This window comes from Macaca nemestrina, chromosome 9 (genome assembly GCF_043159975.1).
Source record: "Macaca nemestrina isolate mMacNem1 chromosome 9, mMacNem.hap1, whole genome shotgun sequence".
NCBI classification, from domain to species: Eukaryota; Metazoa; Chordata; class Mammalia; order Primates; family Cercopithecidae; genus Macaca; species Macaca nemestrina.
This window is the reverse complement of record NC_092133.1, coordinates 85,954,379-85,971,058: the sequence shown is the minus strand read 5'-3', so window position 1 is coordinate 85,971,058 and position 16,680 is coordinate 85,954,379. Positions and strand designations below refer to the sequence as shown.

The 16,680-nt window shown below is 50.4% G+C and overlaps 2 protein-coding genes across 14 annotated transcripts in view; one reads left to right on the top strand and one right to left on the bottom strand.

The window, feature by feature from the left end:
* LOC105486649 (V-set and transmembrane domain containing 4) overlaps positions 1–16,680 on the top strand; it is a 147,501-nt gene that overhangs the window by 130,141 nt on the left and 680 nt on the right. The gene's annotated exons all lie outside the window — the stretch shown is intronic.
* Positions 6,162–16,680, bottom strand: part of LOC105486657 (WDFY family member 4) — a 295,688-nt gene continuing 285,169 nt past the window's right edge. For 11 of the 13 annotated variants that reach the window (XM_011749639.3, XM_071069964.1, XM_011749632.3 and 8 more), the window contains 5 exons: positions 13,921–14,100; positions 12,022–12,204; positions 10,634–10,718; positions 7,638–7,749; positions 6,401–6,610 (listed from right to left, as the gene is read on the bottom strand). In XM_011749639.3, coding sequence (XP_011747941.2) covers positions 6,544–6,610; positions 7,638–7,749; positions 10,634–10,718; positions 12,022–12,204; positions 13,921–14,100 — 627 coding nt within the window. In that variant the 3' untranslated portion in view covers positions 6,401–6,543. Of the gene's footprint in view, positions 6,611–7,637; positions 7,750–10,633; positions 10,719–12,021; positions 12,205–13,920; positions 14,101–16,680 lie in introns of all 13 variants that reach the window. The other 2 variants (XM_011749635.3, XM_011749637.3) reach the window with 1 other exon arrangement.

Genomic DNA, 16,680 nt, shown 5'->3' with positions numbered 1-16,680 from the left:
AGAAATGAGAAGGAAGTCACTATTCTCTTACCAGGCCCCGTATCATAAACTACATTTATACTAATAACCATCATCATCATTACCTCCTGAGCTCCTGCCCTGCACTAAGAACTTGACACAGAGTTATTTCTTTAACTTTCCAAGCAACTTATAAAGTCAGTAATTATTACTTCTATTTTATGAAACAACAAGCATAGGAAAAGGCAGCTGAGGCTGAGGGTGTGCAAAGCCCCAAGAGCCTGGAGGTGCAGCAGAGGGTACTGTGAGAGCGACTGGCCTCCTGATGCTCTCTGCAAGAGGAGGAGGAGGAGGAGGAGGAGGAGGAAGGCTCTGCCCTGAGGGGCTCTGAGACTGAGGCTGCCTCATGGAGGGGCCTGGTGGCCTGTGCTCCCAGCAAGAATGAGCCTTGCTGTCGTGGGGGGCTGTTTCCTGTAGTAGTGAGCTCCTTGTTGCAGGAGGAATTCAAGCTGGCCTCTATGACACAAAGATTCTGGTGCATTTTGTTCTATTTTTCAAAAGCGTATGAACCTTTTCTTCTTCCTTTGTGTTTCATTGTGAGGTGGGGAGAGCCAGCTGTTCTTGACATCCAAGGCTCCAGGCAGAGGCAGGCTGTTTGGATTTCATTCTGCCAGTGGCCCACCCTAAGGAACACAAGGCCTTAGGTACTTGGTACTGCAGCTTCGGGATGGGGAGTAAACCTGGAGCCTTGACCAGGTTCTGCCACTGACCTGCTATGTGACATTAGACAAGTCCCTTCCTTTCTCTGGACCCTGGCTTCCACATGTGCAAAGTGGCAGTGTTAGAGGGTCTGTGTGTCTCCTGATGACCAGAGACTCTGGAAAGTTATGTTTCAGGCATCTGTGTCCAGACAGCCTCTCTCCATCAGGCTCACAGCCTGGCTGGGAACAGGTATGCAGTGAATCCTTGTTAAATACTAGTGGATACATGAATGAAGAATGAATGAATGAATGAATGAATGAATGAGTGAACGAAAGAATGAATGAACAACCGCTTGGACGGATAGTTAAGATAAAGTCACCACACTGATTTTAGTGAAAATACATTGGTGCTTAAAGCCTGGGCAAAGGCCACAGGGATGCAAAGTGTGTGCTGCATGATTTGGTGGCACATTCCATTTCCAAGTCATCATAGAGTTGTGTATTTATGGTGGTGCATTTCTGGCAAAAGGCAGTAAAATGTCGTGGACAAGTGGGATCTCCATATCAACTAGTTTTGGGGCAGAGATCTCAAATCAGGATACAACAGTGTTCTTTGAGCCTTCAGGGTCTCGGGGGAAGGACGCAATTTGGAGGGTCTTCCTGTTTACTAAGAAAGTCATGAAGGTGCTTCAGGCAGCATCCAATAAGAGAACAATTGGAAACAACACAATCACATGTGAGCTTGCCCACACACACACACACACACACACACCCTGATCCGGGTATGGGATGTGGATGTGCACCCAAGAACTTACTAAAGCAAAACTGATTTTAGCTTAGAGAGATTTGATTTTATGCTAAACAAATTTCATCAGTATTTTCATATGAAGAGCCTATTCCTCCCCATATGTGCCCTGCTTGGCTGCATTTTAATGTGGTTAAATCCAATCTTTGAGTTCTCTGTAGGCCCCATGACTGGGTTCTCAGGATACGACTCTCAGCTGCTGACTGAGTTTGGGGGAGGAAGTTGCTGTCATAGGGGCTTCCAGAGGACTGAACTTCTCTCCCAGGATCCCTGAGCTCAAAGGAATGGAAGAAGAAGACCCGTATGGGGTAGGGGCTGTGGTTCCCATGGGGTCGTCATGGAGGTACACAGAAAGCCCTGGAAACTTTGTCAGTGGCACAGAGAGCCCCACATGGTCCCTCCTAGAGCTTCTGCTGTTGAATTTCAGTTCATTGAATACAAGCAATTCGTGGGTCACACATTGAGTACTTATGCGTCTCCCAGGCCTGCTGACTAAGAGGTCCTTCCTGCGCCTAAGAGGTCCAGGGAGCAGGACGGCCAGACTTAGCAAACGCAAATGCAAGACACCTGGGAAAAGTTGAATCTCTGATGAGCAGCGACTACTTTGTTAGCATAAGTATGACCCAGTCTGGCCAGGCCTGTCCAGGTGGAGAGATGGGCACAGCTTTAGTGTGCGGCCCGCCTTGTGGTTGAACTCACCTCCCAGAGGGACTCCAGCATGCCTGGATGCTGGTCTCAGGCAAGCACAGTGATGCCCAAGATCCCTGATTTCCTGGGTACCCGCAGTGGGAAGGATGCCCATCAGTCACCCTGGGCTGCCCTTCCCTGGCCTCTTAGAGGATGTGGAAAATGCAGAGAGACCCGAGGTGGGTGTTCCATGAGAGGACTTCTGCTGGGGGAGAGCGGGGCATGGCTGTTGTCTAGGAGCTGAGCTCAGAAGTGAAAAGTGAGTGGGATATGGGGGTCTCTGACCCCAGAGGCTGGGGAAGCCCCTGTCCTGAGACTACAGGGTGGGCAGCAATGCCTGCCTCCATCCTCACCCCAGCCTGCTGCTGTCAGTGCTGGAGTTCCTCCAAACCCAGTGGGGACTCCGGGACTTGTGCTCCCTGGGAGAGGGTGACACGTGCAGCCTGAGGCTTCTGCTCCCCATGAGCAGGCACAAAGTCTGTGGGCCCGGGGGAGCCTGAGAGCTGGGCCTCCTTTCCCGGACATTTCTGAAGAAGCACAATTGAAGCGTGCCTGCCCTGCTCCAGCCTGGTTAGCCCTGGGCGCAGGGCCTGCCGGGTCTTGCGCCTGCTGTCCCGTGTTCTCTGTGTCCCAGGCTCAGGGTTCCTCCATCCCCAGCGCTCTGGCACAGGGACTGGCTGAGCAAGAAAAACACTGGTGAGTGAAGCAGCCAAGAGCTTGTGTCACAGCAGAATAGGCAGTCTGTTGTTTGCCTCATCCACTGTTATTTTATTTTATTATAAAATAAGAAGATATGGTATTACTCTCCCGAGGAGCCCCCGAGGTAGATACCAGGATCCCATTTCACAGATGCAGAAGCTGCGGCCAAGGTTGGCGAAAGTGTGGAGCTGGGCCTGACGCTCAGGCGGCCTGGCCTCCTTCTTACCCATTCACTGTGCATATGCCTGTCCTCCTGTCTTGGCCTCTAGATACCATGCAGTGCTGGGACGGGTCCCCCAGTCCCCACTGGACTTGGTGTGCTGGTGAGGCTGGTGTCAGCATGGTCCTGCTCCTGGGCCCCAGGCCGGCTGTGCCCCTGGCTTCTTCCCTGGCTACCTCAGCTGTGGGCCTGGGCACTGAGCCTGTTCTCTCCTCTCCCTGCACTCCAGGCCTCTGCCCTGGGCTCCCTCAACCACTGACAGCTGTCAGGAGCCCCAACCCTGCTGGCCAGACATCGTAGACCAGTTGGGTCAGCAGGCGACTCCTGTCATTGGAGTTGCCCAGAGCTTTTGGAGCCTGGGCCTCACTTGCCCCCAGCGCTTTCCTCTGCAGCCGCATCCATGCTTGACTGCCCCCTGCCCTCGCCTCTGGCAGTGGACTCTGCTTCCGACGCCTTGGGAGTCTATAGCAGGGCCACATCTGTGCGGGCCAAAGGGTGCATGTGCTGTCTCCAGGGTTTCGGTGCAGAGCGGCTTCCCTCCTCCCTGCAATGTGAGCTAATCCTGGAGGACCCCACCGGAGCAGCCCAGCATGGAGCCGTCTCCTGCAGCCTCCCCAGCTCCTCCATGGGCGTTCTTACCCACAGCCTGTCCCTGATTCACAGATGCCTCTAAAGCTTCCAGCTTCTGACAACGGCGTTCACGGTTTCACCACAAACTCCCAAGCTCCTGGCTTCGTCCCCTGTCATTTCCCGGGCCTGGGGCATGACATTTACAGTTTCCTCTCATTAGTCTCACCTCTTCACTCCATTTTGCTTCACCCTGCCCATGGAGGGGCTGCTGCTTGACCTTGCCATCCCAGGACCACCTGTTCTGACATATCTGCCACCAAGACTCATTCATTCGTCTACATGTCCGTTTACTTGGCCTACTCTTGTGGGGCACCTTCTGGGAGCTGGCATGAGGAATGCAGCTCTGTGGGTGGGCGGCCACGTCTGCCAGCCTCACTTGCACTCACTCCATCCAGTAACCAGAGTCTACCCCACAGCCAGGAGCAGCAGCCTCATCTTGTGCTGCTCCTCATCAACCCCCTCAGCCTCATCCCTTGTGCCCTTGTGCCCTTCTTCTTCACACCCCCAGCCTGACTCACCCTGCACCTTTGCCGATGCAGCCTGGTCTTCCTGCAAACCCATCTGTCTGTCTCAGCAGGTTCCAGGCCCGGCTCCAGGGCTACCTCCTTCAGCCAGTGCCATAGGCAGCTGAATTGTGTCCCTGGAGCGGTTCTATGTTGACATCCTAACCCCCAGTACCTCCAAATGTGACTATACTTGGAGACAGTTGAAATGGGGTCATATGGGTGGGCCCTAATCCCGTATAACTGGCATCCTTATAAGTGGAGATGAGGACAGAGATGTGCACAGAGGACAGCCGAGGTGAGGACGCAGGGAGAAGGTGGTCGTCTGCGAACCAAGAGAAAGGCCTCAAAAGAAACCAACCCTGTGACACCTTGATCTTGGGCTTCCAGCCTCCAGAACTGTGAAGAAATGAATTTCTGTTTAATATTGTTATGGCAGCCCCACCCAACTGATAGAGCTGACTGTCCCCTCTGCCTTCCCTAGGGCCTGAGATGTCCATTTTCGCCCTTTCACCTCAAGTCGCATTTGTTTGCAGACACCGCATCCCTAGGACCCCAGCAATAGGACCCAACACTGTCTCCTCATTTTCCCTGTGATTTGAGGGGAACAAGAGGCAAAAACATTTAAATGAAGGAGTTGAAGACAGCCTTTTGGCCAGCAGACCTTGTCAGCCCTGGGTAATGCTGTGATGTATTTTGAAAAATGCCAGCAGACTCAGCCTTGATATTTATGACCCTGCTTCTTGGCCTTCGTGGGGAGTGGTGCGCTCTGCTCTTAAATTTATGGTCCTTCAGTGCAGTCCCAGACCAACCAGGGGATTGCAAATGGGCTGTCTGCTAATAGCGTGTGCGGACGGTGTGGGAGGTGGTGTGATCCTTGGCACTGGGGTCAGACACAAGCGTTTCTCACCCGGGGAGGGGTGCTCTGGACCTGAGAAGGGTCTCCTTCATCTTCTCCTTTGCAAAGCCTCAGAGTTTACAGAGGAATGAGAGTATCCTAACCATCTCTCACTATTTTTGACATGGCTGCACACCAGTTCTACTTTCTTAATATTTATCTTTTGATCAACTTGTTGTCCCCTGGAGGCCAGATGACCCACAGGGCATAAGACATGAAGTGCACATTCCTGCTATCCCTAGGCCCGGGCTAAATTAGGTGAGGACCCCCTTCAGGGCCTTTGCGGAGTTTGGAGACATGGGGAAGATCAGGATCCCCACCTGGCCCCTGGAAGGGAGATCTCTGAAAGAGGAATTGAAGCTTGCAAGCTTAATCTCCCCAAGTCCCTGTGTGTCCACCTGAGCTTGACTTTATTAAAAAGGCAGCCGGATTTCCTTTTGAGGAGCTCTGCAAATCTTGGAGTGAGGAGGAGACATTAGAGTGAGGGTGAGACCTCTGATGCCCAACGACCAATCCCAGAATAACCTAGGCACTAGAACGTACTGGAATTCCTCAGAGGGGCACGAGAAACTAACCCACCTGCCATACATTTTCAGGTGGAAAACAAAAGTCACACAGCAGTGCAGGTTTCTCCAGGAAGAACTGCAGCTCAGAAGCTGAGTGTGGACCAGGGCCCTGGGAAGAGACTGCTGAGCCAGGAGCTGGCTGGAACCCCTGTCTGTTGCAGGCTGTAGAGATGGGGGTGGGTGTGTCACCAAAGCGGGTGTATCACCCCAGGCCATCCTCCCTGAGTCTGCCATGGGCAGCACCCACAGCCATGTCCTGTGGCTTAGAGGCTGAGCCTTCTTCACAGTGGCCCCTCACTTCTCAGGCCCCTACACTATGGGCAAGTGGGGGAAGAGCCAGTGTCCCAGATGGAAGCCGGGTAGGGGCTGGGTGAGGCTGTGCAGGCGGATGTGCTTCCCTGAAGCCTTCCTGCCTTTCTCAGGACAGAAACACAAACACTTAGAAAGGCAGCATTGTAAGTGAAATAGAGTGGCAATTTAAAACTCAAGAGCCCTTCTGCATTTAGAACATAGTTGCTTTAATAAAATAAAGACAATACAATAATTTCCAGTAAGCAACCCCATCTTTTTTTTTTCAGTGCAATAGCCCTTAATAAGGTGAGTCATCTGTAATTTCGTGTGCAACTGGGCATCACCAAGTCATAGTTTCCAGAGTGCTGCTCAGCCCTCCGAGTGTGTGCGCTCATCTTTTTCATAGAATTCCCATGGGCCATGGAGAAGGTTGGGGTGTAGAGCTCTGAAGCAGAGGCCCTTCCTTGAGAGTTGTGGTGAGGGAGGCCCTGGGGGTTTCCTCTGTAGGCAGAGCTCAGGCCCCAGTCACCTCTGCCGCCCTCAGCCTGGCACTGCAGTGCCAGAGCCTCTGCTGCCTCTCTCTTCCTATCCATCTGCAGACCAGCAGAATATTCTCCCCTTCTCATCACCAACCAGGAGTTTAGTCTGGTTTCTTGGGAAGAGAAAGAAAAGACAAGAACGTTAGCGGGACAGGACGACTTGTCCTCGCCAGCACGCGGGATATTGCAACTCTGGGACTCTATCCGGGGCCCAGCAGAGCTTGCCCCTGGCCTAATTTCTCCTGAGGCAGGGGAGGTAGTGGGAGGAATGGAGAAGGTTTCCACTTAGGGGAGGGGAGAGCATTTGAGCTGTGAGGGTGGTGGCTCCCACAGCACTGTGGGGAGGCTCAGGCCCCAGGGAGCAGGACGAGGCCCTGCCTCTCTCCAGTGCCTCCAGATGAGTCTCTTGTCCCGCCAGAGATATAGCTAGGACCAGGGCAGAACAAATGGCAAATTATCTGCAAAGAGTGCGGCTCTGGCCCTACCACCATGCCCACCCCACCCCACTCTACCCCACCCAGCATCTAAAACACTGTGTAGTGCCCCCACCGAGAACGCCGGAACAGCCCACGCCACACCAGGGAGGGAAGAAGGAAGGCCAGCTTTGCAAGGTCAGCGACCCCTGAGGCTGCACCTCCCGGTGTGTACAAGGATGTTAATGACAGTAACCACCTCCATGGGTTACTGCGAGTCAAATAACGGGTATGAAGTGTCGGGACTGACGCTTGGCTATGCTACAGCAGCTAAGAGCCCTCAGAAGGCACTTTCTGTTAATGAAGGATAATCATCACACCAAATGTTACAGTCGGCAGTGGAACTCAGGGGAAAAGGCTCTCTTTAGGATAAAATTACAAAACAATAGACTTCTACCTCTTGGATTTCTTAATGAATGTATGGATATTCAAGAGCAAGAGAGCAAGGGCATGTGTGAGTTAAAAGCAAAACAAACAACAAAACCCTGAAAAACATTTCCTGGGGCTCTACACGGCCATGCAGGCTGCATCCTGTGCTTGGTGGGGCCCGTCCTGGAGTGAGGTGGCCTCCTTGACCAGGTGGCCTGGACTCAGAGCCACTGGGGCTTTCCTAGAGGTGGCTGCAGTGCCCTCTGCTGGAGACCCAGAGAAACAAGGCCACGCTTACCTGGACACGGCCAGAGCCGTCACGGCGGGGCTGGTTTTGCTGGGCTTCCCTGTCAAAGCAATGCTGACGTCCAGCTCTCGACTCAAGGCCAGGTTCTTCTCCCACTTGTGGCCTGTGTGGAGCATGGGAGAGAAGAGTTAGAACACCAGATCGGCTTCCCACACGCAGTGTGCATCTGCAACACAGGGCCACAAACACATACGCACATATTTATATTTGTGGTCAGCAACTTGTTAAATTGAGGGGGAAATATATTTAATCTTGGCCTGTGCTGTTGCAAAAAGGGCCATCCCAATTTAATTTGCAGGCGGTGATAGTTACATGTGCTGACGTGCCGCGGTATCCATTGTGTACCAAATTGGATTTGTGTATTATTGCTTTCTAAATTGCATGCCTAGTTCAGCAAAATTGTTCATCAGTGTTTACTGGCTTTATGCTTAATAAGATGCCCCACAATACCTTGCTGCCAGGATGTAATGCAGCCAGTAATTGCCTAGTAAAAATAAATTACATAAAGTCGGCATTATCAACTTATCTTAATCCTCTCATGCCACAACCAATAATTAAATGCTGAGAACGTTTTTTCAAAAAATATAACTCAATGATTGTTACTTCACTCATTTTAATGACTGCATTTGGGGACAGACAGTAATTCCTTCAATGTGAAGGGTGAGATGGAGAGACGCCAGCTGGGTACGTCCCTGTGAGGCCACTTCCTTGGACTTAGGGTAGGAGAGATGATACAGCCCCCACTGTCCTGGGGTGACCACCCATGTGTGCACACAGGCCAAGTGCCAGGAAACGCATGAGGGGTCCAGGTGGGAGAAACCACCTCAAAGCACACCAGGCATTTGTACATTTGTGTACAAATCTAAACAACAAGCTTCTCCCAAGTATTTTTTGTGTACCAGATTGAGTCCAAATCTTTGAGGCAATTCCTGAAATAAATTGTACTCAACTGGGCTGGGCCTTGTTGCAAATGGCAAACAAATGAATTCCAAGCAGAAATTAGATTACATCTTCCCACAAATGCAGTATGCTTAATATCTTCACAGATCTCCTTTCTTGCCCCTTAAGACATTTGAGGGATGCAGTAATATACATGCCAAGAGGACACATATGCAAATATTCACGTGTCATGCCCAATACAGGTCCCTTTCCAACAAAGCAGTTTTGAGCAATGTAAGAACAACATGCCTTTTTATTAAAGACCTCCAGCAGTTTAGGCTTGTAAATCTGCACATATTTCAGATTTGTTAACTCTAAACTTCAGCCCAACGTGATTATTTGAATATGTCCATGTCATCCTGTCATTTCATGTTAATCCTCCCTTGAACTGTAATCACAATCTTGGCAGTCAATCCAATGGGGTGGCAGTGACTTTGGGGTAGACAAAGAGGAAGGATGTGGATCTGGGGCTCCCTGTCAGTCTAAGACCCCCTTAAGTAAGTTTCCTAATGCCATCAGCTGCTATGTCCAGAGAGAAAAATCTCTCAAAAGTCTGCAAAAATGGCAACAATGACCTGCATTTGGGGTAGATTCTTGTCTGTGGCTACTATTATTCTCTCATCAGTATTCTACTAGTTAGGATGCACAGGAAGTGTCTCCATTTGACAGAAGACCAGAGAAGTTGCTGTGACAGAGTTGGGTCTAGAACCTCGTTTCCTGCTTTTCACCCTGCTTCTCATTCACTAGACCCCATTACCAATGAGTGCAACCTCACCACAACCTGCAAATCCAATGGCACTGCCAGAACCAACTGAATGGCTCTGAGGTGACTTTCATCTATCCATCCATCCATCCATCCATCCATCCATCCATCCATCCATCCATCCATTCATCCATCCATCCAGCATTCTTTCTCAGACATCCATTTATCAACCATAGGCTTAGCTAATGCCATTAGCTTACTGGGCCCCAGTAGCTTCAAAAGTGGGCATTTGAGTCCAAACTAAAATGGTGTGCAGTCTCATGCAGGTGTACTAGAAAACTGCTTTGTAAGCAGGCTGGGGAATAAGAGCCTTTCCAAGTGGGAGCAGATATGGGAGGGAGCTTGGCCTCTGCTTTCCAAAGATGTGCTGAGTTCCTTAGAATGCACACACTTCTGCCCTTTCACACTGAGATAGGCTGACTCCTTGTGGTGGTCTCCAAGTACCCTAGAGAAACAGGACCTGCGAACTGATGCAGTTCTTAATCTGCATCTTTGTGATGTTATTGATCTTTTTGATGTTATTGTCCTGGCCCAGCCCAGATTGTCGACAAGGGTCCCCAGGTGTTTTTATCTTGAAGGAAAGGACCCCTAATATAGAGCCTAGGACACAGCAGCGGCTGAGCAAATGCCTGTGTGTGCTTGCATGAAGAAGAATCCACAAATGGGTGACTACATGAATCAAAGAGGTGTGGACTGTATTTTAGAAATGAATGAATTGCAAACCTCTACTCCCTTCAGAAGGCAGCCCTCTGAAATCTGGGAAATTCTCTCCTGTGGATGATCACAGGTTCTGGGATGCAGAGCAAACAGGGAGCTAACAGAAGCACTCAGGATGATAGAATTCTCACTTCATGAAAGCGTGTTTGATTGTGGGTCCCAATAAAGATGTCCCAGTTCTGAGCCACAATCTTTTCTGAAGACTGAGCTGGAGGAGGTAATGATGGGGGCGGGGACTAGACAGCTGTGATGGACATGATGCGGTGACAGCTTTGATGGGGAGGTTTTCACCTGTGTTCATTATGGAGGGGTTAGTGATGGTGGTTACATTCCAGTATCTATGGTTAGGTTATTCTGAGGCCGTTGTGGCTGTGATGGCGGCAGATGTGAGGATAGCCTGCTTGCTGGGTGACTTCGGGCAAGTCACTGAACCTCTCTGTGCCTCCCTAGGCCTCCCTAGGCTCTGCAGACCTGGGAGGAGCTGCAGCCCTTGGGCTGAGGTGGAGAGAGGGGAGGTGAGGAGGGCAGGGCAAGGCCAGGACAGCCACATCCCTAGCAGGTCAGGTACCTCTTGGGCTTGGAGGCTGAGCCGAGGGTTCCTCTCCTGCTGGCCGTCCAGGAACAGACATCTTCACATCTTCAGTCTTCCAAACCTGCCCCAAAAAAGCAAATGTCACGGGCTGGGGAGATGATCTTGTCTGCAAGCTCGGAGTGGCCTAGTCAATTTCCTCACACCTAGGGGGGCCCTCAGGGAAGGGATGAAGACATGGCCCCCCTTTCACTTCTGATGTTAATTTACTATCAGGTAAAAGGTTATTTAGGCTCTAGCTTCCTCATGCGGAGGTTTGGCCGATCACAGTTGCACCTTGAATGAGTTTACCCCACCCATGTCCCTAAGTGCATCTCATCTATCCCCCCACCACCCTTCACTTGCAGGGATGTGACTCTGCAACCAGTTTATTACCATTTTGCTCAACCAATGCCTTCTTGCCCATAATGCCACCACCTCTAGAGTCCTCCCTCACCCCTGGGTGGCTGGGCACCCCCATCTTGTGTCTGGCCCTTGGTGCTAATCCTGCTTGTGGGAGCCCTGAGGCCAACTCACTCAAAATGGCTTCTCACTCACCGGGTCTGGATTTTATATCACCAAAGGGCAAGGACCAGCCTCCTCTCAAATGATTCCGTGAGCCCCATGCCAGGCTTAGCACAGCACTGGGCCAGTCTAGGAACTCAGTGACCACATTGAATGAATGAGCACTAAGTGCACAGAAGACCCTCACTCATGCTTTGGGCGGGCCCAGGAGAGTAATATACCTGCAGCTCGGCCACCCCAGGCTCCTCTGGCTGTCCCACCGATGTGGGCCACACCCCACCAAGCCCAGACCAGCCCAGAATGCCCTGCTTTCTGCAGAGGCCACTGACAAAGTCCTGTGAGGGGACTGCCTGGGTGCCTCAGCTTGCATGGATGGATGGATGGATGGATGGATGGATGGATGGATGGATACATGGATGGATGAATGGATGGATGGATGGATGGATGGATGAGTGGATGGGTGGATAGGGAGATGGATGGGTAGATGGATGGGTGGGTAGATGAGTAGAGAGATAAATGGGTTGGTGGGTAGATAAATTAGTGGATAGGTGGGCAAGTTCTGTTTGAATGGATGACACAAATATCTCCTTTTAGCACTGGAATATAATCTTTTGCATTTAACCATTCAACTTTTATATGTTGTAACAGTGTTTATTTTAGTGTTTGTGTCTGTGTATGTGTGTGTGCATGTGTGTGTGTCTGTGTGTGTAATACTATATATATAATTTTATTTATTTACTCTTTACCTGTTCTGGAATGGTCTCAAATGCAACCTGCAGGTTTGGCCCCCTGGAGGAAGTCAGAAGAATGGAGATGAACACATTTCTTGTGTCATGTCCTCATTCAGCCCAAGACACACCTACCCGGACCATGCCGTCTTGACTCCCGGTGATGATGATCTGGCTTGTGTCCCAAGCTGGGCCCTCTATCAGGCAGCAGCAGGTTATGGCTCCTTCTGGGCCCCAGGCTGTGGTGATGCTGGCCAGGGGCTGTCCATTGACATTCCACAGGGACAAGTGTGCTCCCGCACAGGAGACAATGGTGCCCTGTGCAGTGAGAGCTGGTATCACTCTAAGCTGGAGTCACTGCCTGCCCATCAGCCACATACTCAGCTACCCAGTTGGTACACCCAAATACCCTCAATTTGCCATGCTCTGAAGACCCCCAAGGTACCCCAAGACTTCTTTCCAGCTGACTTACAGGTCTGCTGTGTTTTCACACAGTTGTAAATTCTGACTTCTTTTCATACTGCAGTCATGTGCTTGGATACTTCTTTCCTGGCAGAAGGCACCTGGCTCACCCTCAGGCTCCTCCCAGATCCCACTCCCCAGCCACACCCTGACTGCCACAGAAGATCCAGCCTGAAGGGCAGCCCTGGCTTTGGACACACAACTTACACCTGGTTGGCCAGCCCTGCCCCATAAAGAAGTTTTGGATGCCACCTGGTGGAGGGCAGGGTACAGAGGTTCCAATGACTGCACGTGGCTCATAAGCTTGTGCAATGTCCCTGAAGAGGGAATTTCTGAGGAGAAATTTCCCCATTGTATCTCCTGATATGCTCACATTAGAGTCTTTGCTCCTCAAGTCCTGTTTATTCTGTAGTGGCCACTGTCACTGAGGCCCTGGGGCCATCCCTTTGAGCCTTGCCCTAATCACAGAACGGATGTATGGGGCTCAGTGCCCCTCCATATTCCCCTGGTCTGGGATCCATTGTAGAATTTCCAGAATTGTTAGGGATGGTCTGTCTGAGGCCAGGGACCATGTCTGATACGTCTCTGCCCCACACCCAGCAAGCACAGACTGAAATCAGTTGGCTGCAGGACAACTTGTCCTGGTACCAGGCTTCTCTGGGGTCTAGAGACACAATTCCTGATGGGTTTTATACTCTCCCAGGTGAAGGCTTCATGCCTTCTTCTATACATCAACCCACCATCTACCAATCCATTATCCATTTCATCCATCTTTCCATCTACCTATTCATCCCTTTATCTGCTCATTTATCCATCCATCCACTCATCTATCCACCCATCCATCCATCTGTTCATCTATCCACCCATGCATCCACTGATCTACCTCTCCATCCACCCACCCATTCACACTCCATCTACTCATCTAACATTGAATCCAATTTTGAATTCAAGCCTACTTGGAGCACCACTTTCAGCAAAAATTGGAACCAGGAAGCTCCTACATCATCCTTCCTCTTTTGAGCCCTCTGCCCATTTTATTTATGCCCTGGGCCCCTTAGGTTTTCTGTGAGCAGATGCAGAAACCTCTGCATCCTCAGGGAACCCCATATCCCATGACAGGGCTTTGGTCTGGAAGAAATTTCAAACCGATAAATTGATCTCCCTCATCTTTGTTAGCCAGTATGGAAGGACAGGCAGAGAAGCTTGCACTGCCATGAAGACCAAACACCTGCCAAGTCAACACTGATTTGAAGGTAAAGAGCTAAATGAGTCAGCCACGTCTAGCAAAACCCTCACTAAAAACCAGTCTTTCTGCTGCAGCACCCTGGTGCCTGCAGCAAAGCAGACACCTCCCACTGTCCCCACCACCAGAGGGAGGAAAGTAAAGAAGCAGACATTGAAGCTAGACCTGGGTGCTGCACATGAGATCTACAGCGACTGCTCCACACACGTGGGGCCCTCTCAACATTCCGGGGTGGCCAGAGTCTCTGTGTCTCTGGGCTTTCTGCTGAGTGTTGTACTCCATGCTACTGCGAAGGTGAGGACACAGACACTGAGAAACGGGAGCCTTACCGAGACATCGCTGATGGCGACGGCTGAGATGCCCTCCCGATGCATGGGCAAGCGGGTCACATGGGTGAGGTGGTCCAGGTCCCACAGGATACAGGTGCAGTCCTGGGAGCCGCTCACCAGGAGGCTGAAGGTGACTGATGCTGCCAGGCATGTGACAGCCTGTGTGTGTCCATACAAGGCCTGGGGACAGAGACTCGCAGGTTAGGAGAAGGACCCTCAATTCAGCTACTTTGGAGAATTCTTCACCCTCCCTATACAGCTGGGCCCTAGATAAGGAAATGGAGATTCTGAGTGAGTCAGTGATTCCCAAGTCTGTTGTCTGTGTGGCTGGGGGTGTGTGCATGTGCGTGTCCATGACTAGCCTTTTCATTTCATTCATCTCAGGGGTAGAGGCTCTGCTGGGGAGAAACAACAATTTTTTTACTTATAACTCAACCAGAGACTAGCCACATCTGGATGTTTTGTGCTGCCCTACATCTGTCTTGAACCTGGGAGCAGTTCATGTAACTATTTTTTTTTTGAGATGGAGTCTTGCTCTGTCGCCTAGGTTGGAGTGCAATGGCATGATCTCGGCTCACTGCAACCTTTGCCTCCCAGGTACAAGCAATTCTTTTGCCTCAGCCTCTCAAGTAGCTGGGATTACAGGCGCCTGCCACCACGCCTGGCTAATGTTTTGTATTTTTAGTGGAGATGGGGTTTCACCATGTTGGCCAGGCTGGTCTTGAACTCCTGACCTCAAGTGATACACCTGCCTTGGCCTCCCAAAGTGCTGGGATTACAAGTGTGAGCCACCACACCTGGCCAGTTCATGTTGCAATCAACATACAAAGCACTGTTGGCAAACTGTGGTGCCCACACCAGCAGGTTCAGTAGCAGCAGGTAGCCCGTTAGAATGCAAATTCTTGGGTTCTACCCCAAGTCTCCTGAATCAGAAACACTGGGGATGGGGCCCTGACATCTGAATTTTCACAAGCCTTCAGGGGATTCTCACATGTGCCCAACTTTGAGAGCCATCTCGGTAAGGGAACCTCAGAGGCACGTGCACTCTTGAACTAAACTGGGAAGAAGAAAAGGGGAGGTCACGTGGTCACCAAAAAGATGGGGTTTTTCAAGTCTGATAGGTCTGGATTCATAGCCACTGGGACACTTAGACTTCCTTGGTCTTGGCCCTCAGGTTTGGCTTGTGTGGAACCTGGCCTGACTCATGGATGACTGTGTGTCCAGATCTGGCTGGAGGCTTTGTTCTCTGTGGACACTTTCCCAAGGGACTGAAATGGCCCACCACGTATGCTGGTACCCCCTGGCCAACTGCTGCAGGCAATGGTGTGGATTCCATCACCAGCACCCCAGAGCCTGGTGAGGCCCTGATCTGATCAGGCCCTGATCTGAGGTCCTCTGCTCACATGTGCTTGCCATCCCCTGGACTCAGCTGGAGGGGCACGGAGGTGGCATTCTGAAGCGTAATTGGCCTGGCTTACCAAGTGGTAAACCTCCACCTTCAGAACAGAGACAATCGCTCACTCATTTGGGTCAATGAGGCTAAGCGTCATTTTTCAAAGCTGTCACTTTGCCTGGTCATAGCAATGAAAGGTTCTGCCACAGGCTCCCATTTGTCCTTAATGGATCCTAACGTGACGCCAACCAGATGGTGCTGGCAAGTTAATGGGTATGACCCACAGAAGAGTTGGGTCATCCTAGGAAAGTGGCAACTGCCCAAGTGAACAGGGGAAAGCAGAGGAGTTGACAGGAACCTTCTGAATCTCTTGCCAGAATGAACTAAGTCTGATGACTCAGTTCTGACCGCAGGGGACACAGCAATGCCAAAGAGCGCAGAGAAGGGAACCCAGGCGTAAGGCTCAGGATGTAAAGACAGGATCTCTGAGCCCCAGTGCCGGCACGTGTTGTTTACGAGTGGAACCAAGTCTGCCTGATCTTCCCAGGAAACAGCCTGGGTGCCTGGCACTGCCCACTTAGGTTAGGCTGGCTGCCTTCTGACCAGCCTGGAAACTCCAGCACCACAAGGCATCCAGCACCCACCATCTGCAAGAGCCGAAGAAATCAAGGAAGGAGACAGCAGCTTCAAATGCATGCTCAAGGGGGGGTTTGTTTTCTCAGAATAATACTTCTCTAAAAGGCCAATTAAAATAAGTTCATTATATCATCTCATACCTAACTACAGCAGCAAAAAATGACAGCAACAAGAAAACCCCTGAAAATTATTCCCCATGCTGGTTACATTGCCGTGAGACGGGTGCTCTTGATTACTGGTGGTTATGATTAAGTCATAGAACTATTTTGGAAGGCACCGTGTCACTGCTCATAACTCTCCTCCTTGAAGTTTATCGTAAGAAAACAATCAGAAGCAAACAGCAACCTAGATATTTTCTGCAGCACTATTTAAAATAGTTAAAACTTGGAAACAACTTAATTGTCTAGTTTTAGAAGAAATGGTTTATTAAACTCTAGTGCACTGACATAACCAAACAATTGAAATGCAATTTTATGGAAATGGAATGATATGGAATGATTGAAATGTAAATTATAGAGAATGTAGAAAAATGGAAACAATCGGATAGACTGGGTGAAAATAGAATAAAATATCTACACACTGATCAGAAAGATATAAATATGTAATATCTGAGGATGAAAGTATGCAAAAATGAAAACTTTTATAGGGGTGGTAGAGAATTGTCTTTGAAGCAAATTTAAAATTTCTCCTTAATGTTGCAATATCTTTACAAATAAAATACTTTTTGAACT